This window comes from Pan troglodytes, chromosome 2 (assembly GCF_028858775.2).
Source record: "Pan troglodytes isolate AG18354 chromosome 2, NHGRI_mPanTro3-v2.0_pri, whole genome shotgun sequence".
Classification (NCBI taxonomy): domain Eukaryota; kingdom Metazoa; phylum Chordata; class Mammalia; order Primates; family Hominidae; genus Pan; species Pan troglodytes.
Window position 1 is genome coordinate 40,439,956 of NC_086015.1, and position 25,286 is coordinate 40,465,241.

At 42.7% G+C, this 25,286-nt stretch overlaps 1 protein-coding gene across 4 annotated transcripts in view; it reads left to right on the plus strand.

The window, feature by feature from the left end:
- STAC (SH3 and cysteine rich domain) overlaps positions 1-25,286 on the plus strand; it is a 169,766-nt gene that overhangs the window by 48,333 nt on the left and 96,147 nt on the right. For 3 of the 4 annotated variants that reach the window (XM_516358.5, XM_024355367.3, XM_009445148.5), the window contains exon 2: positions 14,696-14,972. In XM_516358.5, coding sequence (XP_516358.4) covers positions 14,696-14,972 — 277 coding nt within the window. The remainder of the gene's footprint in view (positions 1-14,695; positions 14,973-25,286) is intronic. The other variant, XM_016940654.4, reaches the window with a different exon arrangement.

Sequence of the window (25,286 nt, forward strand, 5' to 3'; positions counted from 1 at the left end):
GAACAACAGGAGTGAAGGCCCTGACGTAGCAGTTTTCTGGTGTGTTTGTGATCAGCAAGGAGGCCAGAGGGACTGGTGCAGAGTGAGTGATGAAGGAGAATGGTAAGAATGATCAGAGGTCAGATCACGGAAAGGACATTAGATTTTATTGTAACTACAGAGAAACTATGCTAAGGTTTTGAGCAGAGTAGTAAAATGGTCTGATTTCCATCTTAAGTAATCACTCTTGGCCACTTTGAAGGAAGTATGGAGCATAGAGCAAGAAATAGAATATAGTTAATATATTCAGTTAGGGAGACCTTGAGGATGGCGGTTGTACAGGTGAGACCAGATGTCAGATTGGGATAATGATAACAGAGGTAGTATGAAGTGGGTGGATTCTGCATATATTTTGAAAGTCTCATTGACTAATGTATTGGCTAATGGACTGAATGTGAAGAGGAAGGGAGAAATTGGAGTCAAGGATGATTCCAAGGTTTGAGGTCTATTAACCAGATAAAATGCTATGCCCTTTACTAACTTAGAGTCTGTGAAATGAGGAAGTAAGCTGGAGGACTGCTTCCTAGAGGTCCTCAAGGACACACCAGTCAGGAATTCAGGAGCCTTTCTCTGTAAGAATCCAACTGTTTCATTTGAACTTTTCAGATCCCACTATGAACCTCTGGTCCTTGTGCTGCCCCAGAGAACACATGAGGGGCGCCAGAGCAGAGAGAGATATTCCTTATGACTGCCGATGTGTTTCTGCACCCATCTAGGCCTTGTCCACTGTAGGAGGAGACCTGGGAGTGGTGGGGAACAGGTTGGAACTTGCTCAGAACCTTCACATTTCTCTCTCTCTGTCCATAAGGGCTGACATGTGTAGCATGGAAGATGCTTCCTCCCCTTGCATGTCCCTGGGCCACCTCAAGCCTATACACTTGTTTTCTGGATTGAACACACTCTTCGGTATTGCCTGGCCACCATGGTAGCTCTTCAGCCTTGAGTATGTGCCCCCACTTCTCCTTGCCTCCTCAGAATTGAGTTGTATAACTCTACCTTTGGTTTCAGGCCTCAGGGTCCACAGGAACATTGTTATCTGTTTCACTCTGCTCCAACTCCTTACACTATACTGGCTTGATACCTTCATGTACCCACATGGTTTCTTGAATCTAGCCCCTGCCTGACCCAGGCTGCTGGAAGATAAGACTGCAAGAATAAATTATAAAGGAAAACTGGAGGTCATAACACAGGTGAAAAGGGTCGGAGTCTTGGAGAGGAGAGATGAATACAGGAGATATTTTTAAGGAAAGGGAGATTAGCCTTGGTTACTGGTAGAAAATGGGGTTCAAGATGAGAGAAGGGAGGACTCAAAGAGTCTTCTAGGCCAGAACATTGTTCTAGGCCAGAAGATTGAAGGGATGATTCATCTGTCATTTTCTTCCCACTAAATTTGGGGAATTCAAACATGTAAGGCAGGCAATCCATTCATTCAATTACTCAACATAGAATGCCTATCCTATGCCAAAGCCTGTACCTGCATGTTGGAGATCCAAAGATGAAAAGAATAGTCCTTGACCTCAGCGTATAGAATAAGAGTATGTAGAATGTCAGTTGTGGTGACGTACTGCTGCAGGTTATGGTAGAATGATAGGGCACCTGCATGCATAGAATATTGAGCTCTATGTGGAGAAGTCAGGGAGAGCCTGAGGCAGGGCATTAGAAGCAATATTGGAGCTGAGACTTAGATAATGAGCAGTAGGTCTCCAGGAACATATCTGAGAGAAGATGTCCCAGACAATACAGCACGGACAAGACAATCTGCCCAGGTTTCCATCTTTATTAACCAGTGGAGCATATGCGAAATACATTTGCCTGTGCAACAGTAGAAATACTACAGAAATATCCTCAGTGCAGCTCTTTCTTATTGCAATTGATGTTTTAGGAGCACAATATTTGCCTCAGAGGGCTTTTATGGAGTACTATATTAATTTGCTAGAGCTGCCACAACAGAGTACCACAGACTGGGTGGCATAAACAACACAAATTTATTTTCTTGCAGCTCTAGAGGCTAGAAGTCCAAGATCAAGGTATTGGTTTCTTCTGGGGCCTTTCTCCTTGCCTTGTAGATAATCACCTTCTCACTGTGTCCTCACATGATTTTTCCTCTGTGTGTCCAAATTTCCTCTTCTTACAAGGACACCAGTCAGATCGGACTAGGGTACACCCTAATGACCTCATTTTAAACTACCTCTGCAAAAGCCCTGTCTCCAAATAAAATCATATTCTGAGGTACTGGGGATTAAGGCATCAACATAAGAATTTGAGGAGGGATACAATTCACCCGGTAGCAAATACCCACTATTTGCACGGCATTATGAGAAGCAGTACTTGATAAATGAAACCTAGCATAGTACTGAATGTAAATCCTTTTGTTCTGCTGTCCATCACTTAATTTCTAGAACTACTTGATGTATCAATCAGAATCTAGAAAGCTCTATACTGTAAAATCCTCACTGCTCTCAACAGTTTTTCTACCTTTTAGACAGCCAGCCAGCCATCATATTTCCATCTTCTCTTTCATTGACCTTCCTAGGGCCCAGCACTCTCTTTGTTCTCGGGGGAAAACACCAGTGTGGTCCCTGGGACTGTACACTTTCTCCCCACTGTCACACAGCAACAGGAGCAGCAACTCAGAATACAGAGTGGGGAGTGGCCACTGCCGCCCGTGTTGGGCTTTATGGCCATGGCATCAGACAGCTTGGCATGACTCCTACCTGAGGAGCTGGATGGCTCAGAACCCATACTCTCAGTTGCAACCTCAATGCCACCTGGGCAGGCAGGGGCTCTCTCTGACAGGATTCCAGATCTGAGGAGCGTGCTCTGAAACTTGCCATACAATCCATTATAATGCAGGTGCTAACTCTCTGAACTCACCTCTTCATTCTCCCTGAAAAGGAGGCCTCTTGCCCAAAACATCAATGAGCAGTGTACTAAATTTACTGAAGAATTTGAGGAGGAAAAAAAGGGAGAGAGGTTTATAAAGCACACTTCCGTCAGTAGTTCTCTTACTCAAAAATCTCTGCCTCCATACCACCCCAGAATTTGTTTCCTCCCTACTCTTTCTGGCACAACTCCCTCATGGCAGCCTCCCCTCACCCCCAACTCCTTTTCTATTACTGCTTGTCATCTTGTAGTTCAGATCTTACATCTGCAAACTTCACTTCCTCTCAGTATTCAGTAGAAAAAAGGGCTGTTATTTTTAAATTGAGATTGGTCCTTGGAACCATCTTCCCTAGCCAGGTAGCTACTCAAAGTATTTCTTCTGAATATATACAGTTCTGTTTCCTAAGAGGAATCTTTGAATCAGCTCTGAAGGTGATAACAATCGCCCTGTATTGTTACAGCGGCATCCACATGCCTCACCAGATATGGCAGAGGTGTGGTGGGGATTTTGAGAAGTCAGAGTTATGAAGTAGCCCTTGAGTGCCAGATACCTTGCCAGATACTTTAGATGCTTTATTTTATTTAATCCTCACAACAAATCTGCAGGGAACCTATTATTACTCCTATTTTATGGACGGGGAATTTGGGACTCAGAGAAGTTAAATAACTTTCCTACACTCACACTGCTGGAGACCAGCAGAGCTGGGAAGGGCAGCAAAGCCGTTCTGACCCCAAAATCTTCACTGTGTCTCTTCCTCAGGTATGAAAGGCTCCTCTATCTCTGCACACAAGGGGAGCCTTAAAACCTTTGCTTTAGGCCTGGCGTGGTGGCTCACACCTGTAATCTCAGCACTTCCGGAGGCCGAGGCAGGTGGATCACCTGAGGTCAGGAGTTCAAGACCAGCCTGGCCAACATGGTGAAACTCCGTCTCTACTAAAAATACAAAAATTAGCTGGGTGTGGTAGTGGGTGCCTATAATCTCAGCTACTCGGGAGGCTGAGGCAGGGCAAATTTCTTGAGCCCAGGAGGCGGAGGTTGCAGTGAGCCAAGATCGTGCCACTGCACTCCAGTCTGGGTGACAGAGTGAGACTCCATCTCAAAAAAAAAAAAAAAAAAAAACTGTCGCTTTATTAAGCATCTTAAAGCATCTCATCTTCTATGGACCTCGGGCATGTCACTTAACATCTTTTGGACCCATTTTCTCAATCTATAAGATTTGGGCACATTATTTAACTTCTTTCTACCACCCTCTCCTTATCCATAAAATAGGGACAGTAATAGTACTGCCTCATAGGGTTAGCTTGACAATCAAAAGATAACCCGTGTAAAGTCCTTAGGATAGAGCCTGGTGTATAATAAGAGTACAATAACTACTTGGTAGTAAATCAATATAATTACTATGTACCAGTCACTGTGCTTCCTGTTGGAAGTGGCTTCATGGTCTGCAGCAGAGCCCCAGGGCAGGAGGTAGGAAGGGTGATAACATATTACACATGCTGCATACTGGGGATCACGTAGGAGGGACCATCCAGAAGCACCTGCAAGGAGGACCAGGCTAGACTCCACAGAGAAGTTAAAGTTAGGTGAACCAGGCATGTTCCAGATACACCGAATGAGACACAGACCTCCCAGGAAGAACAAACCAAGGCACTTAAGGTTTATGTATCATTGGAAAACTGGGGCCTGCTCTTAGTTTATCTAGGTGCATGGGGTGCAGGAGGGGATGACTAGAAATAATACTGGACAGGTGGATGGCCGTAATCCAGCAGGAAGGATCCCATTTCCCACAGTAAGGAACCTGGTATAACCTAGAACTGAGGAATGCCATCAGAGCACTTAAACAGTTGAATTATATGTTTTAACATTGATTCATACTTCAAGACTTGAAAGAATGCCTCTGACTATTTCAGCCTCCATTGATAGCTCCTGTTTCTGACATATTAGAGTAGGCAGTGATCAAAACACTCAACTTCACTTGTTAATATAAATATAGGGCTTGTGTCACCCTCAGAAAGTTTTATGCATTGCTATTTGTCTCCAGAATTAGATCTTAGACTTCCTAAAAGTGGAGACTATTTAAAGTCTTTTGTATTTTCTCACCATGCTGACTTCTCAGAGCTGGAAGAGAACTTTGCAGCCACTGAGCTCATCCTCTATATTTACTGGTAGAACCTAAGCCAAGGAGCTTGAGAGACTTGCCCAAGACCACACATTTCAGCAGTGGCAGAGCATGCAATCAATCATATCTAATAACTGTTGCTTTACCAATATAGTCATTAATAACTGGTTTTTGGAGCTGGCTATGACAGAGCCAGGTAGATGTAAGAATAATATTTCAACTTTGAAGTTACCATCCAAACTAAAGCAAATCAGTACCTGGAATGTATTGTACTTGCTGTAAAAGAAATCAAGCTGTGAGTGGGGTAAAACTGTTGGTGAGAAATTTAATCCTCATACAAAACACTACATTTCTAAAGACCCCCAATGCTCACTCTCTGCCCATTGAGTTCACATGTAAAATGTTAGAGGTGAATGTGGAAAGTGCTTTGACAAACTACACCATCAGCCAAACTTGGAATAGATGAGGTGAATCTGCATGGCGGCTGGAGTGTGAAGGGAGCTGGCTTCGAGAGTCAATGCACGAGGGCTATTAGGCCACAAAATGACAGGTATTTCCTCAATTCTTAGATGTCATCATTTAATGGTTTAATATCTTCTCAGAAAAATGAAAATAATGAGCATTTCAATGCTCTTTATTCAATGAACAAGGCATAACTATTTTAGAAAAGTTAAAAGGTAAAAAAGAAAAAATGTCCATTTAAAAATCAAAGATGTAGACCACATGTGAGTATCAAGGAGGAAACATTTGCTTGTCAAAGGTTCCCTGATGACTTCATTTCAACTCAGAAGTAAAAGCCAGTGCATTATTGGTACAGTGTTAAATAGCCAAGGAAATGTCTGTATAGTGGCAACTGACTTTATGGTTAAATGTCAACGGGCAGGAAACTGAGTTGATATGGTGACTGTGCCTCCTAATTTACCGCCTGTGTGGGCAGACTCTTTGCATCAGAACCACCCCTTTCCCATATAGCATGGACTTTAGATCCTGGCAGAAATGATCAAGTGCACACTGGTTAATTAACTTGATGTGCCGCTGTGGAACAGACTGGTAAATCAATACACCTGCTGTTACATTCACCTTCAGGCTGCAATTCTGTGTTCCAGTGCTCTCATGACTCCCAATTTCTGCATTCCCTGACTAATTGCCATATAAGTAGTGTTGCTCAACCTGGCAACCACATGGATTATTGCTGAAATTCCAGCAGGCACCAGAAAACAAAACACACTAAGCAGAGAAATTTTACTAAGAGCACATCAAGGGTGGGATACCTTATGAAAGTCCATTTGGCTTTAAGAGCTTTGGAGACAGAGAGATCTGTATGCAGATCTTCATTCTGCAACTTGCTAGCCATTTAACTTTGGGCAAGTTGGCATTTTTCTGTTTTCTCATCTGTAAAATGAGGAAATAATCTAAAATGGACCCTCTGAGCTACCTTCCCATCCTACCACGGTACATTACTCTAGTCCATTCACCCTCCCCTGTCTCTGAAATGGTTATTCCACATCTCCCTCTTTCAACTTTGGACATCTCCTCCCTCCACCTCCCACTGTCTCTGACTCAGGAGACAGACTTTTTTTCTTTATTCACTGAGAATATAGAAGCAATCAAAAGAGAAAAGCCACATCCAGCCAATACCAATTCCACCAACTCTTCTCCATCTTTCTCCTTATGGCGGCCTGCCTCACTCCAATTTAAAGGCAACCCTTCTTCTCAACTACCCATGGACATGGCTCCAGCATGCCCCTTTCTCTCTTATGCATCGTCAGATTTAACACATGCTGGAGTAAGCTCCTGTATTTAAACAAAACATGACAAAAAAAAAAAAAACTCCCTGGATGCTACATTTCCCTTCAGATATTGCCTCTTTTCACTAATCTTCTTTATAGCAAAGCTTCTCAAAACAACTGTCCACGTTCACTACCTCTGCTCACTTTTCTTCCAGCCGTCCTCTCCTGAAACCTCCTCAGTTAGGTTTTCACACTTATCACTTCACTGAATCTACTATTATTAAGGTCCTCCAAAGACATTCCCATTACCAAATACAATAACCAATTCCTAAATCTCTCCTTACTTGACGTTATTATTTAAGATTCATTTCATGCTTTTGGCTATTCTCTCTTCTTTGAATCATTTTCTTCCCTCAGCTTCTAACACACTCCTCTCTTTGAGTCTTCTCCTTCCTCACCAGCCTTTCCTTCTTAAGTCCCTTTTCTTGTCCTTACCAATCTTCTTGTCCTCTAAATACTGGAATGCCCCAGAGTTCTGTCCTCAGATCACTTCTCCTCCGTGTCTGCACTCACTGCCTATGTAGTGATCTCATCTAGTCTCATGGTTTTAAATACCATCAATATGCTAATTACTCCCAAGGTATTACTCCAGCTTGGACCTTTCCCTGGAATCCCAGAATCATATATCCAGCTGCTTAACTGGCAGTGCCACTTGAATTCCAAATAAGCATTTCAAACTTATTCAAAACTCAACTCCAAATTCAGCCGTATCTTACCATAACTATGCAAGGCCAAGCTAAAATTACTTCTGATCAGGATTATCGCAAGAGTCTCCCCTCCCAACTTGTCTCCCTGTTTCCATCTTGCCTTCCTACAGTCAGTATTCCACACAGCTGCTAGAGTGACCCTTTTAAATAAAAGTCAGAGCCTGTCACTTCCCTGTTCAAAACCATCACCCTTAGGATAAATTCCAAAGCCCGTGCCATGACCTACAAGGTCCAGCAAGAAGCTACCCTTGACATCTCTGCTCTTTCTCTCCCGCATCGTTCTTAACCAGACGCACCGACCCCCCAGTGCTTCTCAGATACCCTGCCCTTGATCTCTTGTTGGGGCCACTGCCCACAATGCTCTTCTCCAGCATAGCTCAAACACTCACTGCTTACTTCATGTCTCTGTTCCATTGTCACCGGTTAGAGAAGCCTTCCTTCTCACCTTCTAATGCCCAGCTCTAGCCTTATTTTCCTTTGTACCTCCTCTCCCTGTCCAAATTTATATTATTTACCACTCTGATTATCTACCTATAGTCTATCTCCACCCACTAGACCTTAAAATTGACAAATGGGATCTAATTAAACTAAAGAGCTTCTGCATAGCAAAAGAAACTACCATCAGAGTGAACAGGCAACCTACAAAATGGAAGAAAATTTTCGCAACCTACTCATCTGACAAAGGGCTGATATCCAGAATGTACAATGAACTCAAACAAATTTACAAGAAAAAAACAAACAACCCCATCAAAAAGTGGGCAAAGGACATGAACAGACACTTCTCAAAAGAAGACATTTATGCAGGCAAAAGACACATGAAGAAATGCTCACCATCACTGGCCATCAGAGAAATGCAAATCAAAACCACAATGAGATACCATCTCACACCAGTTAGAATGGCGATCATTAAAAAGTCAGGAAACAACAGGTGCTGGAGAGGATGTGGAGAAACAGGAACACTTTTACACTGTTGGTGGGACTGTAAACTAGTTCAACCATTGTGGAAGTCAGTGTGGCCATTCCTCAGGGATCTAGAACTAGAAATACCATTTGACCCAGCCATCCCATTACTGGGTATATACCCAAAGGACTATAAATCATGCTGCTATAAAGACACATGCACATGTATGTTTACTGCGGCACTACTCACAATAGCAAAGACTTGGAACCAACCCAAATGTCCAACAATGATAGACTGGATTAAGAAAATGTGGCACATATACACCATGGAATACTATGCAGCCATAAAAAATGATGAGTTCATGTCCTTTGTAGGGACATGGATGAAATTGGAAATCATCATTCTCAGTAAACTATCGCAAGGACAAAAAACCAAACACCACATGATCTCACTCATAGGTGGGAATTGAACAATGAGAACACATGGACACAGGAAGGGGAACATCACACTCTGGGGACTGTTGTGGGGTGGGGGGAGGGGGGAGGGATAGCATTAAGAGATATACCTAATGCTAAATGACGAGTTAATGGGTGCAGCACCCCAGCATGGCACATGTATACATATGTAACTAACCTGCACATTGTGCACATGTACCCTAAAACTTAAAGTATAATAATAATAAAATAAAAAAATAAAAATAAAAATAAAAATAACTCACTTATTAAAAGACAAAAAAAAAACCATAAAAGGAAGGTTTTAATCCTCTTTTTACTGCCGTAGCCCCCAAATCAAGGTCTATACCTAGCTCAGAGCAGTACCCATGATATTCATTGAGTTATTATTATTATTATTATTATTATTATTATTATTATTATTATTTAGATGAGTTTGCCCAGGCTGGAGTGCAATGGTGTGATCTTGGTTCACTGCAACCTTGCCTCCCAGGTTCAAGCAATTCTTCTGCCTCAGCCTCCCGAGTAGCTGGGATTACAGGCATGTGCCACCACACCCAGCTAATTTTGTATTTTTAGTAGAGACAGGGTTTCTCCATGTTGGTCAGGCTGGTCTCGAACTCCCGACCTCAGGTGATCCGCCCACCTCCCTAAGTGCTGGGATTACAGGCGTGAGCCACCGCACCTGGCCTGATTGAATTATTTAATGAATGAATGATCCCCTATCCACAAGGTTGCTAGGATGATTACATGAAGTAAATGATTAGAGTAGTTTCAAGCACATGGTAAGGTTCTGAAGAATATCTGTTTCTTTTACCATTATTATTATAAACAAAATGGAGCTGGGCCATGGCAGTGGTACATGGAAGCTAATCATTTTGTAACATCTGTGATTATCAGGGTTTGCTTCTATTTCTGCATTTCATATGTTCTCATCTGGCCTCTGCTCTTTTAGGGATAATCAGAGAAAGCATGTTCCTTTGAGTTCATGTCTGGGGCTTAATTTAACTTGTAGGTATTTCTTTGAAGATTCCCACTTGAACAAGTCACATTAACTTCCAAAACAAATTCTCCAGCTCTAGAGGCAGGCAGGGTCTGATGGCTTCATACAATTTCCAAGCCACATCCCCCAGAGCAAGAAAAATGTGGCAGGTTTCCTGGCATCATACTTGAACATCATACATAAACTTCCAGGGAACACAGAACACCACACCACATATGACGAAGGGTTTGAAAGGAGAAGTAAAGCACATGAGCACAGGAGGGAGACAAGACTGGATGTGTGTAAGCATCCTCCCCGTCACTTTCCCTGTCCTGGCAGCAGAGGCCAAGCAGTGACATTTGATGCTTTCCTTTGATAAACAGGGCATGCTCTTTTATCACTTTTCAGAAATTTGAAATATATAAAATGAAAGAAATAGTTCCCCAAAAAGCAGATTTGCTTTCCTGCTCCACATCCTCACTGATGGCCAGAAGTATTGTCATCTCCCTGGAGGTGGGTGATGACTCTCCTCCACCCCTCCATCCATCCCCTAAAGACCCACCAGCAGTGGAAAGAGCATGGGGATGGGGATTGGAGGAAGGTAGATTCAATTTGAACCCTGGTCTTGATTCACAGAATCTGTGTGACCTTAGGCAAGTTGCTTAACCACCCTCAGCTTCCATTTCTCCAGGGGTAAAATTGCATCTTCACCGAATGGTTGGGAGGATTAAGATAGGTCACCTGGTGAAGCACTTAGCTCAGCTCCGTATTCCCAGCTCCTTGGTTCCCCACTTTTGTCCCCCATCATCCACCATCCACTTATATCCTGTGGAGTTCTCAGAGGGCTCTCCCACACATTATCCTCTGTGTCCTTCACGACAGGGTGGGTGTTATTCTGATTTTGAGACATGAGTAGTCAATTTATTGAATCATCTGAACTCAGTAGGGAGCAAACAGTAAATGATTTTGATTTTTCTGTGTGATGGTGTTTACCTTGATAAACCTCTCCCTGGGTTGCACATCCCATGACAAAACCTTGGCAGATTCTTTACCTTCCTGTTCATTTTAATGTATTAAATGTCCTTCTAAAATAAAACTCCAGTCTTACCTCCTGTGTAAGCCTCCCTTCCTCCAGCATCAGTCCAGTTTATAGCCTGAAGGACTTGAAGTGAAGAGGGTCTGTACTGCTCCTTTGCTGCATCCAGGTCCTCACCTCAAAGTGGCTCAATCTCAATGAATGATTGTCTCATAGCCCCTTCTCACTTAGCTTTTTCAGAGATGAGGTGTCCTCTTCAAAACCAATGCTATGCTCCCAAGGACACAGGACTCACTGCCCTGTATCCATCAAGATACACTAGCTTATGCCTCAGCAACAAGCAACTCCACAATAACTCAGGGACACCTCCTTCTTCCCCCTTCTTTGACAGTTCTGACTCCTCCGTTAGTTTGAGCTGTAGGGCAGAGGGAAAGGGACAAAAGTCTTAGCTGGCCTTTTGTCTTTCTGACCTTTCTGCAGGTTGTTACAGCGTCTCTGGCTAGCCTTTTCTAGCTGATGTTGTCCTATTAGCAGCCCTAGTGGGGCTTTTCAGAGGGCTTTGCAGGGCCTCTTTTTTGTATGGCTCCCTGAAGTGGACAGCTGGCTTCACACAACCACACCTGACTTCAGGAGGGCAAATAAGTACAATCCCACCACATGCATAACATGCAGGAGGGTGGGGAGAACAGCATTGTACCAGTTATCTATTGCTGTGTACACGCAATAGATACCTAATTTAATGACTTAGAACACCAGTCATCTTTTTAGTTGAAGAGTGTGTGGGTTGACAATTTGACAAGGACTCAGCTGGACAGTACTTCTGGTCTCGTCTAGACTCCCTTATGCCTGCAGGACAGCAGGATGGCTCTGCTTCTGGACTCTATCCTAGAGTGGCAGGGAATTGACTGGACCATGTGTCTCATAATCCTTCAGGCTACATTGGGCAGTTTGGTAGGTTTCTAGAGAGAGGACAGAAGTATGCAAGGCCTCTTAAGGCCTGGGCTTGGAACTGCCTTAAAATTACTTCTGCTGCCTTCTATTGGTTAAATTTCAGAAACCAACAATATTCAAGGAGTGGGAAACTAGGCTCTACTTTTGATAGATTGAGATGCAAATTCACATTGCAAAGTGCTTGGATAAGGGAAAGGGGAGAGAACTGCAGTCTTTTTGTAGTCTACCCCAAACACTAATGACCACCATATCTTCCTGGACTTTTGAAGTGGAACTTAGGGGGTTAAGACAGAGGTGGTTGGGCTTGGCAAGGCCATGTAAACTTGTCTGATATATCGTGTAGGGGGAGTCTGACCACACTTATGGAGACGCTTATTAGACAAGAGTACTGAGCACCATTTGTTTCTTTTTCTCTTTTTAAATTACTTTTATGATTTTATTTTTAATTGACATAAAATAATTGTACCTATTTATGGAGTACATAGTGATTTTGCAACACATGTAAAGTATAGTGATCACATCAGGGTAATTAGCATATCCATAACATCAAACATTTATCATTTTTTTGTGTTGGGAACATTCAAAAGTATCCTCCTTCTAGCTATTTGAAACTATATAATGTATTGTTGTTAACTATAGTTATCCTACAGTGCTATAGAGCACTAGAACTTATTCTTCCTATCTAGCTGTCATTTTTTAGTAAAAAATCTCTCCCCATCCTCCCTTCTCCCTGCGCTTGCCAGTCTCTAGTATCCTCTGTTCTACTTTTAACTTCTATGAGATCAACTTTTTTTAGCTTCCACATATGAGTGAGAACATGCAACATTTAACTTTCTTTTCCTGGCTTATTTTATTTAACATAATGTCCTCCTGTCCCATCCATGTTGCCACAAATGACAGAGTTTCATTCTTTTTTATGGCTGAATAGTATTTCATCATGTACATGTACCATATTTCCTTTATCCATTCATTGTATTGTTGGACCCATAGATTGACTCCGTATCTTGGCTATTGTGAATAGTGCTACAATTAACATGGGGGTGCAGATGTCTCCTCAGTATAATGATTCCCTTTCCTTTAGATAAATTCCCAGCAGTGGGATTGCTGAATCACATGGTAGTTCTATTTGTAGCTTTTAGAGGAACCGCCATACTGTTCTTCATAGTGGTTGCACTAGTTTACATTCCCACAAACAAAATGTCTGTGAGTTCCCTTTTCTCTGCATTTCTTATTTTTGTCTTTTTGATGATAGCCATTGTAACTGGAGTGAGATGATGCTTCACTGTGGTTTTGATTTGCATTTCCCTGATGATTAGTGATGTTGAACTTTTAAAATATATTTGTCAGCCATTTGTATGTCTTCTTTTGAGAAATGTCTGTTCAGATCATTTTCTCATTTTTAAATTGGATTGTTTGGAGGGTTGTTTGTTTTTTTTTTTTTGCCATTGAGATGCTTGAGTTTCTTGTATATTCTAGATATTCATCTCCTGTCTGATGCATATTGTGCAAATACTTTTTCCCATTCTATAGGTTGTCTTTCACTCTGTGTCAGTGGGGATAGTGCCATGCACACAGCAGATCTCACCCCCACAGCCTGGATCTGCATGATCCATTGATCATAAGAGAGACTGGTCCATCATTGCATTGCAGTTCTAGAAACTAAAACGATCACTTTCTTTCAAGACCAAGAGTTTATGGAGCAAAAGTGCTGACAGCTTCTTCCAGTTTCCTTTGCTGTGTAGAAGCTTTTTAGTTTGATATCTGAGCATCTTTTTTCTGCAGCTTTGGGCCATACATGTTTATTCCAGGCAACAGAAAGAACTCCCGTGGATATTCAATTACAAAAAGAAACCACCTTAAAGGTGAAGTGACTTGTTGCTGGGTGAAAAGAAAAACCATGTACTAAGGACTAGGGATGAGAAAGCAGAGTAAACAGGAGAGACTTTTAAAAGGCCACTGTGGGGATGGACAGAGCAAGGTGCACCATGGTGCAAGCTGTCATCAGAGTCCAGAATCTTCCAGTTCCTGGAGCCAGAATAGAGGGGTAGATTAAACTCAAACCCAGACCTGCCAGAATCTTGTGCTTTTCCAAACCTGTTTTGGTGCTTTTTTGTAAGTCCCAGAGGCAAAGGAGAAATGGTCTAGTTTGTCATGGCCAAAACAAGAGGGAGGGCAGCAGGAAGAGCAGATAAAGTCAAAAGGATAATACAATATGTCCTATGTCCTACACACACACACACACACACACACACACACAGACACACACACACACAGAGGTTACTTATCCATATGCTTCAGACCCAAGCAGACTTGAGAGTTCCTGGTTTGTGTCCTGTGGATAGTTTAGCGAGATTGATTTTGAGCCAGACAATAGACTCTTCTGCTTTGCTGTGTGCAGAGACAAGTGGCTGTTAAGTGATCATAAGAGAGAAAGGCCAGCTTTACACATGTAGCCTTTGAGCCCATGAGTTTGTATACTTAATATTTCCAATGATTCAAATTCAAAAGGCAAATTATATCAAAATCCAATGTGGTGGGACACTTTGACAGCACACTGGTAGGACTTTAAGGAGGCAGGGGAGGAGGAGCAGGGGCAGAATCAAAGGCAAAATCGGACCTCTTTCTGCTCATCTGCCTTAGTGGCAGGGGCGGGGGAAATTCCCTCTTTACTAGGCACTGCCATCACCCCACCCACACAGGGACATTTATGAGCCTCCTCAAGACTGAGGGTGTCAGTGGGGACTGTGTAGTGCACACAGCAGACCTTACCCCCACAGCCTAGGTCTGCTTGATCCATTGATCGTAAGAGAGACTGTTCTGTCATTGCATTGCAGCTCCAGAAACTAAAACGATCACTTTCTTTCAAGACCAAGAGTTTACGGAGCAAAAGTGCTGACAACTTCTTCCAGCGAACCAACAGCGAAGACATGAAACTGCAAGCACACATGGTGGCTGAGATCAGCCCCAGCTCCAGCCCACTCCCTGCTCCAGGAAGCCTGACGTCCACACCTGCCAGGGCTGGCCTGCATCCAGGTGGCAAGGCTCATGCCTTTCAGGAATACATCTTCAAGAAGCCCACTTTCTGTGATGTCTGCAACCACATGATAGTGGGTAAGGCCTCCCACCCCTTTCTCCAGATCCCAGCACCCCCGGAAAGCTGAGTGAGAGTGGTGTGCCACGGGTCCAGGTACCTACGGACAGATGCTAGGCCTCAGAGATTTACATGTGGGAAGATCATTCAGGAGTGCTTTGGGGAACAATATTTGTGAGAAGGTAAGGGAAGCAGCACTGGATAGTGGGAGAAGTTGGGTTGTGATATAGTTGTAATCAGGACTTCAGCTGATCCCCTGTAGATCCCTAAAGCCCTTTAGCGTGTTCTTGCATTGAGGCTCGAGGTCTGGGTCTTTGAACACCTGCATCAGCCTGTCACTGTATATGGGCAACAAGTGAGACCTGGAATGCTTGTTGCTTCCCCAAAAAAAAGCCGATGTCTGTCATATGTGCATGGTCATATCAGTGACATCCAATATGGCCTGGAAGTCAGGGTTCTGCAGTTCTCCTTACCCTTTGCCAAGGCTCAGTTAAGGGGTAGGATATTCAAAATGGTGGGCAATATTAACCCCTCTTACAATCACACACAAGGCTTGTTCTTGTTTTCAGAAAACCTTTATGTACTCATGTTCTCACGGTCTAGTCCCTATGACTCATTTTCTTCTTTAAATGGCCACATTTAGGAACAGTGCTTGTATCGGTCAAAGATTTCCACCAGAAAGTTGCCTAAAAGCCACCCTAAAAAGTAGTTTTAAAGTGCTGAAAAGTTTAGAAGTTCTTTAAAAATGGCCATGTTTTACTCTCACTCAGGCATCTTCAGATCAGCTGAGATTTGGCTGATCCAGACTCAGCTTTGTTATTGCATCTTCTCTCTACTCCTTATCTCCTGCTCTCTCCTTGAACCAGTGGGCTAGTCACATCATGCGCTTCTCATGGCGAGGACAACTGGGAGCATGCAAAGCCTCTTAAGGCCTTGGGCCGGAGGTGGCACACTGTGACTTAGTCTACTGGCATTTCGTTAGCTGAATTAAGTTATGTGGCCAAATCCTTAGTCAAGACAGGGGCAACCCCCTAGCCCCCACCTGCCGTCTCTAGTAGCAAGGACTGCAAGCCACCTGACAAAGGGCTTGGATACAGGGAGGGGTGGAAAATGGGCTCAATATGTAATCTACCATTTAGGATGCTCTCTGGATTACTGATCTTTTTTTGTTTGGTAGAGTCTGCTAAGTCTTGGAGCTCCCACCCTTCTACTTCACATCTCCATATGGACTTAATGCCTAGCATCTGACTGTCAGCTTGGGGTTGCTGGGCCGGGGGCGGTGGAGGGTCTCATCACGTCTCATGCTCAACAATACTTCAGACACTTCAGCCTCTAACAGTTTCTGTGCCTGCCTGGCTTCTGAATCTGTGTCACTTTCAATTTCCACACACATTTCCACCAGGCCTTTTCAAGGCAGTGTTATTCATAAATAACCCTTAAATAGGTGATGATGAGCCTCTATTTTAGATCTCATTGTGATGAGTGTGAAAAGACAGAGGATGTGTTTTTAAAAATGAGTAACAGAAATGAGTTCACCTCTGAGGAATGTCATAGTCATTACCCTAAAGAGGATTCTAGGTACATCTCAAGTACAACAACAATTTTGAAAGACTCTATTTTGAATATCACTTAAAAAATGTCCTATGCTAAAGAGAGTTGCACTGCACTTTTCTCTTGTCAGAAATAAATTTACATTGCAGCTGCCATTTTATCTTTATAAAGAAAGAAAAAAAAAGAATCAACAAGTCTCACTGCTCTTTTCAAGGACAGAAACAAAATAAACCAAATATTAGGCTCCTTTCAGGAAAGAACAAAGGGGTTTAGAAAGGGGATATGGAGCAGAAGGGAAAGGGAGAGAAAGAAAAGGCGGGAGGAAGGAGGTGAGAAAAGGAAAAGAAATGGAGATGAAGTAGGGGCTGGTGTATGCTCTAACTTCCTAAAACAATAAATAGGGTATTTTAATTATCTGATAATGGAGCACAATTGATCTGCCTCTCTCGCTTTCTTGACCCTTCAGACATAGCATTCTGTCTCCACATAGATTACCTAAAGATTTCTTTCCTTCAAGCCACACGTTATCCTCATATTCTAGATTTTAGGGAAAGACTACCTGCTATTATCCCCTTAGAATGACATCTCAGAAAAGATATTAAAGCTGTTTGTTTTTTCCTTTCTACTGGGAACCAAAGGCTGTATAATGATAGCCAAGAAGAATCAAACCTCATCTGTGCACTTTCCAGCTGACAGATACTTCTTTAAAAATAAAATGAACCTGACACCCTCCGTGTACACTCACAGTTCAGTTTACAAGGACTCACATTTGCGCCTTCCCAACACCTGTGCCTTGAAGATGGAAAGGCCACACCCTTGCCATAAGATCCCTGATCAATAAAAGTAGACCAGGACCCCAGTCTCATCCAGTGCCCATCCATTTCTAATTTCCTTAGCTTCTTATTGCCAGCTAGGCCCTTGCCCTTGGACTTGATGCCTGAAACTGCTACTTACCAGGCTCTCAGACCTGTTGTGTTAAGCAGGCACCGTGGCATGCCCTCCAGCTAACCTAACCTTGCCTTCAACACATTGCTACCCTTTATGATCATCTCTTAAGCTATCCCTTCCCAGAAACTTTGGTCACCTAAGCAAGCCAAAGATGCTCAACCCAGCTCTTCATGGAGACATGAGAGAAATAGGCAGTTAGGTGTGTCTGTCAGCTTCAATGCTGAATGCCCCTGCCTTTGAGTCACCAGGACTCCATACTGAGTCTTAGTCTAAGAGAATTCTGAGCTGTCTCTTGTACTTGGCTAGAGGAACATACTTCCTCCACCAAGCAGATCCACTCTTAGGCCTTGACAATCAGTTAGGGGTGGGAGAACTCAGCTTCACTGTGTATCACCTAAATGTATTCCATTTATGGCATCCTATCTTACATTGAATTAACTGTCTACAATGACTCATTTCAGGAAAGCATTAAATATGTGTGATAATCTGCATCTCACTGAAATTTCAAAGACTTCAACAAGTCAACATGTACTATTAATATAACTAACTCAATGCATGAGTCTACTTCATCAAATAAGGAGATGTTTCTAAGGGACTCCATTCTGTTTATTGCCAGATATCTTGTTTCAAAAACTATTTTTAAATTAACTAAATGTTTTTAATTGAAATTCACTTAGAAGACACAGCATATTAAATGGAGTCGTATTTCCTAAACAGATATTTCGAAAAATGTATTTCATTGCCTAAAATTTCAAGTTTCTTTATACAGTTGCTACACAAAGAATCATTCACTTCCATAACAGCATCCATTGGGGGAAATAATAATGACAATGTCTTAGGAAAGCATCCCTAGAAGCAGGGCCTGAGATGGGGTGTCTTATGAAAGGGATTTGTTGTGGGGAGTGCCCTCAGCAGAAGGAGAGTCAAAGAAGTAGGAGAGGCAGGCGAAGTAGCTAAGCAAGGGTGTGGTCTCAGCTGGAATCTGCTTCAGACTGATTCCACCGAGTGGTCCTACCTTCAGACAAAGGACTAGCCTTTGTACATTTCTGTCCCTCAGTCATTGGCTATGTCTGCCCCCAGGAAGTAGTGAGAGTGCAGCATTCCAGGCAAGGAGCATCCCTCTTGGCCAAGGACAGCTCCCTGGAAAAAAAAAGGGGGCATCTGTGAGTCATTGGCTGCCAACACTCACAGCACTAGAATGGTAAATAAGATCAGGACAAGGGTACACTATATCTGTGAACATACTTTAATGCTACAAGATGAAGTATAAAACACTCCGCACTAGGAACAAATTTAAAATGCAGATGAACCTTGCAATTGCTGTACCTAAAACATTATATTGCCATTATAATGAATAATATATCATGAGAAAATACTACATTACACTGAGTCCCAGACCTTCCTGCTGGGCTGTTGTTTGACCATTAGGTTGTTTTCTGACCTATTCTGACCTCATCCCATTGCTCAACAAAGCCATAAGCCATCAAACCTTGAATGGAAAAACTATATATATGTATACACACCACACACACACACACACACATACACACACACACACACACATACACAAAGACATTGAACTAAAAAGACAAAGCAATGTTTGCTCATCAATGAAGTTGTCTCTTGGCAAGGAAGGCCAAACAAAGATCAAGGGGAATATTAAAAAGTAAATGTCAACTCTGGGCATTCTTAGAATGAAATTGAATCTCTGAGGTTCTGTCCATCATTTAATTGAAGTTGTTTTAGGAGGTGTACAGCTTGTAAATAATAAAATACAAATGCTCTCTAAAACTTTTATTTTTAGTGTTTCACATAGATCCTCTCCTTTGGGCCATAGTGTGTTTCCATTTTAAAATGCAGCACCCAGAACTCAGTAGTTTGCCCAGTGCAATTATTAATCTCTGGTGTCCAGAACTTTGCTGCTACTTTACTACTACAGGACAAAAAATGCAGTGTAATGTCTGGTCCAACAGATGCAAATAGTTCCTTCCTCTTCTTTGCACATTCAGCCCACTTGAAAGAATCCTACTAATTATGGTCACAGAATTTTATTTTATTTTATTTTATTTTATTTTATTTTTACTTTATTTTATTTTATTTTATTTTACTTTATTTATTTATTTGAGATGGAGTCTTGCTCTGTCGCCCAGGCTGGAGTGCAATGGTGCAATCTCAGCTCACTGCAACCTCCGTCTCCTGGGTTCAAGCAATTCTCCTGCCTCAGCCTCCCAAGTAGCTGGGATTACAGGCAGGTGCCACTGTCCCTGGCTAATTTTTGTATTTTTAGTAGAGACGGGGTTTCGCATGTTGGCCAGGCTGGTCTTGAACTCCTGACCTCAAGTGATCTGCCCACCTCGGCCTCCCACAGTGCTTGAATTACAGGCATGAGCCACCGCACCCAGCCTGGTCACGGAATTTTAAGTGAAAATAAGTAAAGCTGGAACATAGTCATGCTAAGGAGATGGTGACCCAGCAGATAAGGAATGTTTGCAGGAGGTGGCAATGTTTGGCCTGGAAAAGACTTTGAAAACTGTTACCTTCAAATAGTTGAAAAGATCTCATCTGGAAGAACATTTAAACTCACTTGGAGTCCCAAGTGCAAAATGACAGATGATACTGTGAGGCAGAGTTCAAAACACTAAAAAGAAGAGTTTCTTAAAGCAGTTTCAGAAGTAGGCTCCACTGGCACAGTAGCTTGCACCTGTAATCTCAGCTACTGGGAAGGGTAAGGTAAGAGGATAGCTTGAGGCTAGGAGCTTAAGACCAGCCTGGGCAAAACAGTGAACCCCCCACCCACTCCCGACCCAGTCTCTAAAAAAAATAATAAAATGAGTAAAATTAAATAGAATAAAGTTAGCCAGGCATAGTAGCACACATCTGTAGTCTCAGCTATTCAGGAGGCTAAGGCAGAAGGATCACTTGAGCACAGGAGTTCGAGGCTACGATGAGCTATGATCACACCACTGCACTCCAGCCTGGGCAACAGAGTGAGACTTCATCTCTTAAAAAAAATTAAGAAAGAAGATGTAGGCTCTGTGGATTAGAGGAGGGGATAAACTATGTGCTTGGAAAATGCTGTCTAGCCTACCCCCTTTGGATATTCACAGCACACATTAGCATTTTGAAGTCCTGCCATCCTGAAAACAACCCAGGTGTTCTCAGTGGAGAACAGAGGCAGTGGGGCAAATGGATTGTAACTAAGGAGTTCTCTATCAACAGCTACTTTTCCGTAATTCCATTTGGCTGCTATTGAACACAATTTGGCATGTATCTCCTTAATATACATAATTCAGAGAGAATTTCTAACACTCGCAAGGGCAGATTCATTAAAGAGTTGTTAAGACTTCAATATAAGGTCCATCCAGTGTTCTCACAGAGATTATTAATTATAAATGACACACATGAACATGTGGCTTGTACACAGCACCTTTCAACTAAAAAAAGCACAACATACTTTTAAGTTAGTGTCTGCTATTATTTTTCTGAAATTTTATGCCTGCTGCCAAGTACTGTGTATTTTAAGAAATCTCTCATTGAAAATTACTTAAATGAAACAGTAAACCACAATCCTTCCAGCAAAGATTGAGCAAAAATTGATGCTGGTAGACTTCAAGGAGGACGTATCCTAGAGTCTCAAACAGAAATGGAAGTGACACTCTTTAGGGGATACTGTTGTGCTCTGGAGCATTGCGTGTCATCTTAAAAAATCCTTGAGCTGCCATCAAAAGAGAAGACAGGACAAGAGGAAGTGAGGAGGCCTGCTCTTGTTACCATATTTCCCACTGCTCTCCCACAAGTATTCACTTCTCCATGGAATGTCCTAATACTATTTTCTGGGCCCATTTTTAGCCATTTGGCTCTTCCTACTGGAACATCTGAATGCCCTTCCTTCCTACTCTATTTTTCTATCAATCCAGTCCTACATCTATCAAGACCCAATTAAAATGCTTTCTGCAGTTCTATGGTGATCACTTATTTTCTCTGAATTTCCATGTTATTGACAGTGTAGACTTTGGTAAGCTCCTTGAAGATACAGCCAGCTCTAATTTATGTGCCTATTCCCACTGAAGCTACACAGCATACACCTGGCACACAGTGAGTATTTTTAAAACAGTCATTAGTAAATGGGAAAAAAAAATAGTTTGCCTTCAAATAAAAACAACAGAAATAGAAGCAAACTTAAGCAAAAATAGAAGAACAACATGGAAACATTTTCTGATTTTTCTAAAAGTCACTCCCAAGTATATCAAGGCTCCAGCCTGCCTAAAAGGCAGCCTGACACAGAGACCCTCTTCCCTCATCTGTCATCTTTCTCTTGATTTCTCCTTTGTGTTGCATATTTTAATGCAAAGATACTTGGTGCACAAAGGTCATAATAGGGATATCTTCATTGTGAATTATATCCATACCCAAATAAAATGGCATCCTATCCAGAGTCTCGCTCTGTCACCCAGGCTGGAGTGCAGTGGCACAATCTTGGCTCACTGCAACCTCCACCTTCCAGGTTCAAGCGATTCTCCTGCCTCAGCCTCCCGAGCAGCTGGGATTACAGGTGCCCGCCACCACGCCTGGCTAACTTTTGTATTTTTAGTAGAGATGGGTTTCACCATGTTGGCCAGGCTGGTTTCGAACTCCCAAACTCGGGTGATCCACCTACCTCGGCCTCCCAAAGTCCTGGGATTACAGGTGTGAGCCACTGCACCCGGTCAGTAGCATCTCATCCCATTTAAAGCTTCTGTCATTAACTCTACTTTAATAATAATATTTCCACCTTAGTTTTTTTTATGTTTGTTTGATAGGCCTTTATCTACATTTACACTCAGCCTTTTTTGTCATGTTCTGTAAGTGCTTCTTTTGAAAATAAACAGAATTTGTTTTTAGATTTCTTTTTTGCCCAACCTGAATTTTTATTCTCAAACAGAAGAGGATTTGCATTTCTTGTCATGAGTGAAATATTTGGCCTTCCTTCTGTCTTATGATTTACATGCTTTCTAGCTTGTGTTTCCTTCAATTTTGTGTGTGTGTACTGTGTTTCACATGTGGTTTCTGTGTTCTTTCTTTTTAATAGCTTCTCATCTTTCGGCAGATATATAATATGTTCTTCTGCTAATACTTACCTCTGAGAGTTTCAAAAAACATTCTTTATTCTACATTTCTCAAATTATTAAAAAGTAAAAATAAATATGGTATTTTGTTCCCCTATGATTTCAGATAAATTTACCAAACTTTTCATCTCAACTCCCACCTCCCTAGCAACAGTGTTTCTCCTTCCTGTTTTTGCAGATTAATCCAGATTTTAAAAATCAATTCAGATTTTTATTGTTATTTCAGTGTTTTATAATTCATACTTTTGATTGAGAATAATCTTAAGATAGATACAAATTTTATAACAAGATTTATACATCTTGTTAGATATTTCTAGCTTTAACCAGTTTCAATATTCACCAGCATTCTATTCTATTACTATATAACTTCCCAATTCTTTTTCTTCTTTTCTTTCCTTTTCATTGATACATAATAATTGTACCTATTTATGAGTTACATGTGTTATTTTGATACATGCATACAGTGTTTAATGATCAAATCAGGATATTTAAGTTATCCATCACTTCAAACATTCATCATTTCTTTGTGTTGGGAATATTTCAAATCTTCTCTTCTAGCTGTACTTAACTTCCCTTTTCTTAAGCTCTTTGTTTTGTTTCTCAGTTGTTCAAAGTTTATTTTCAGTAATATTTTTTCAAGAAGAAAACGTGAGTAGCAAATACATAAGGGAGCAAATTGTGATGGATCCCACTTGTTTAGCTAATGAGTCTCTTGCAGGTGGGGGCAGATTGGTGAGCAGAGTTTAACTCAGGGCTTTCTGCTAGCTTTACTCAGACCCACTCTTTAGCATTGTTTCCCTGTCTGCTTTGCTCTCACTGAAGTTACTAGCACATTCTTGCCTTTTATATTAGTCTATAAAACCTAAAGACCTGGGCACTGCTGCTTTATGTTAGCAATTAAATCAGCTGCAGTATCAGGTCTGTCCTTCACTGCCTCTAAGAAGGATTTGGATTGTGAAATTTTATTTTTTGCTTCCCTATACCCCACACATCATTTCAGCATATTTTTAAAATTTCTTCTTTTGATTCCTTTATCATACTATCTGATTCTCTTGTATTTTATTGCCAACCAAAAGCAGATGCTATTTATAATTGCCTTTTGTTTAATATAGTATAACCTTTCAAGGCATGTCTTTCCTTATGGCATTGTCTAAAGGGGTAAAGGAGACAGGTTGTGTAATGCAGTCACATAGACTGGCACATCGCAAATGTGACAACATAAATTCCAGAGGGAAGACACCATGGTGTGCTGTGTTCTCTGTGTTCTCTGGAGTGTCCTTAGCACTAAGCCCGGGACCTATTTAATAGTTGGCCAATATGAATTTGTTAAGTGAGTGAATGAGTGTTCAACCAGCAAGAAATATTATCATTAGAAATATGGTTATGATCATTTTTATGATACATAAGGCAAAATACCAAGAATTAAGAAGGTAGAATTGCAGATAACTTAAATAATCATTTATCCATCACACATGGACTAAGCACCAACTGTGTGAGGGGCCCTATACTGATATCTGGGAACACCAAGTCTGACATCATCATAAATTCAAGTGAGAGACTGGGAAGTAGCAAAGGAAAGGGGAATAGACATTACCTAGAAAGTGGCAGAAAGGAGGAGCCCCTGCCACTATAAGCCGAAGGCCTGTGGGGCCTCCTTCCATGACTGACTCTTCAGTTGTAGGTGGGCAAGGTGGGCTCAACAAGCCTTCTGGTGCTCTCCCTGGCCTTCCAAGGCCATCCCACCCAGACCCCTATCCAGGTGATCAGACCGGAATGTCCTAAAGCCAAATTGCTAATGGGAGGACATCTGAACCCCATTTTGGGTACCAGTTTGTGGAAGTTGGGAAGCCAAAGGAACTGTTGGAGTCTAGTTTATCTCAATGACTTTGGTCATCGTACTACCACATATTTCTCTAAATCTGTTTTTCTTACTATGCATATGAGAGGTGACAGCGTGCTGGCAGTCCTCACAGCCCTTGCTCACTCCCGGCGCCTCCTCTGCCTGGGCTCCCACTTTGGCGGCACTTGAGGAGCCCTTCAGCCCGCCGATGCACTGTGGGGGCCCCATTCTGGGCTGGCCAAGGCCGGAGCCAGCTCCCTCAGCTTGCGGCGAGGTGTGGAGGGAGAGGCGTGGGCGGGAACCGGGGCTGCGCGCGTGCTTGCGGGCCAGCGTGAGTTCCGGGTGGGCGTGGGCTTGGCAGACCCCGCGCTCGGAGCGGCCGGCCGGCCCCACCGGCCCCCGGCAGTGAGGGTCTTAGCACCTGGGCCAGCAGCTGCTGTGCTCAATTTCTCGCGGGGCCTTAGCTGCCTTCCCGCGGGGCAGGGCTGGGGACCTACAGCCCGCCATGCCTGAGCCTCCCACCCCCTCCGTGGGTTCCTGTGCGGCCGGAGCCTCCCTGACGAGCGCCGCCCCCTGCTCCACGGCGCCCAATCCCATCGACCACCCAAGGGCTGAGAAGTGCGGGCGCAGGGCGCGGGACTTGCAGGCAGCTCCACCTGCAGCCCCGGTGCGGGATCCACTAGGTGAAGTCAGCTGGGCTCCTGAGTCTGGTGGGGACGTGGAGAACCTTTAGGTCTGGCTAGGGGATTGTAAACACACCGATCGGCACTCTGTATCTAGCTCAAGGTTTGTAAACACACCAATCAGCACCCTGTGTCTAGCTCAGGGTTTGTGAATGCACCAATTGACACTCTGTATCTAGCTACTCTGGTGGGGACTGGGAGAACCTT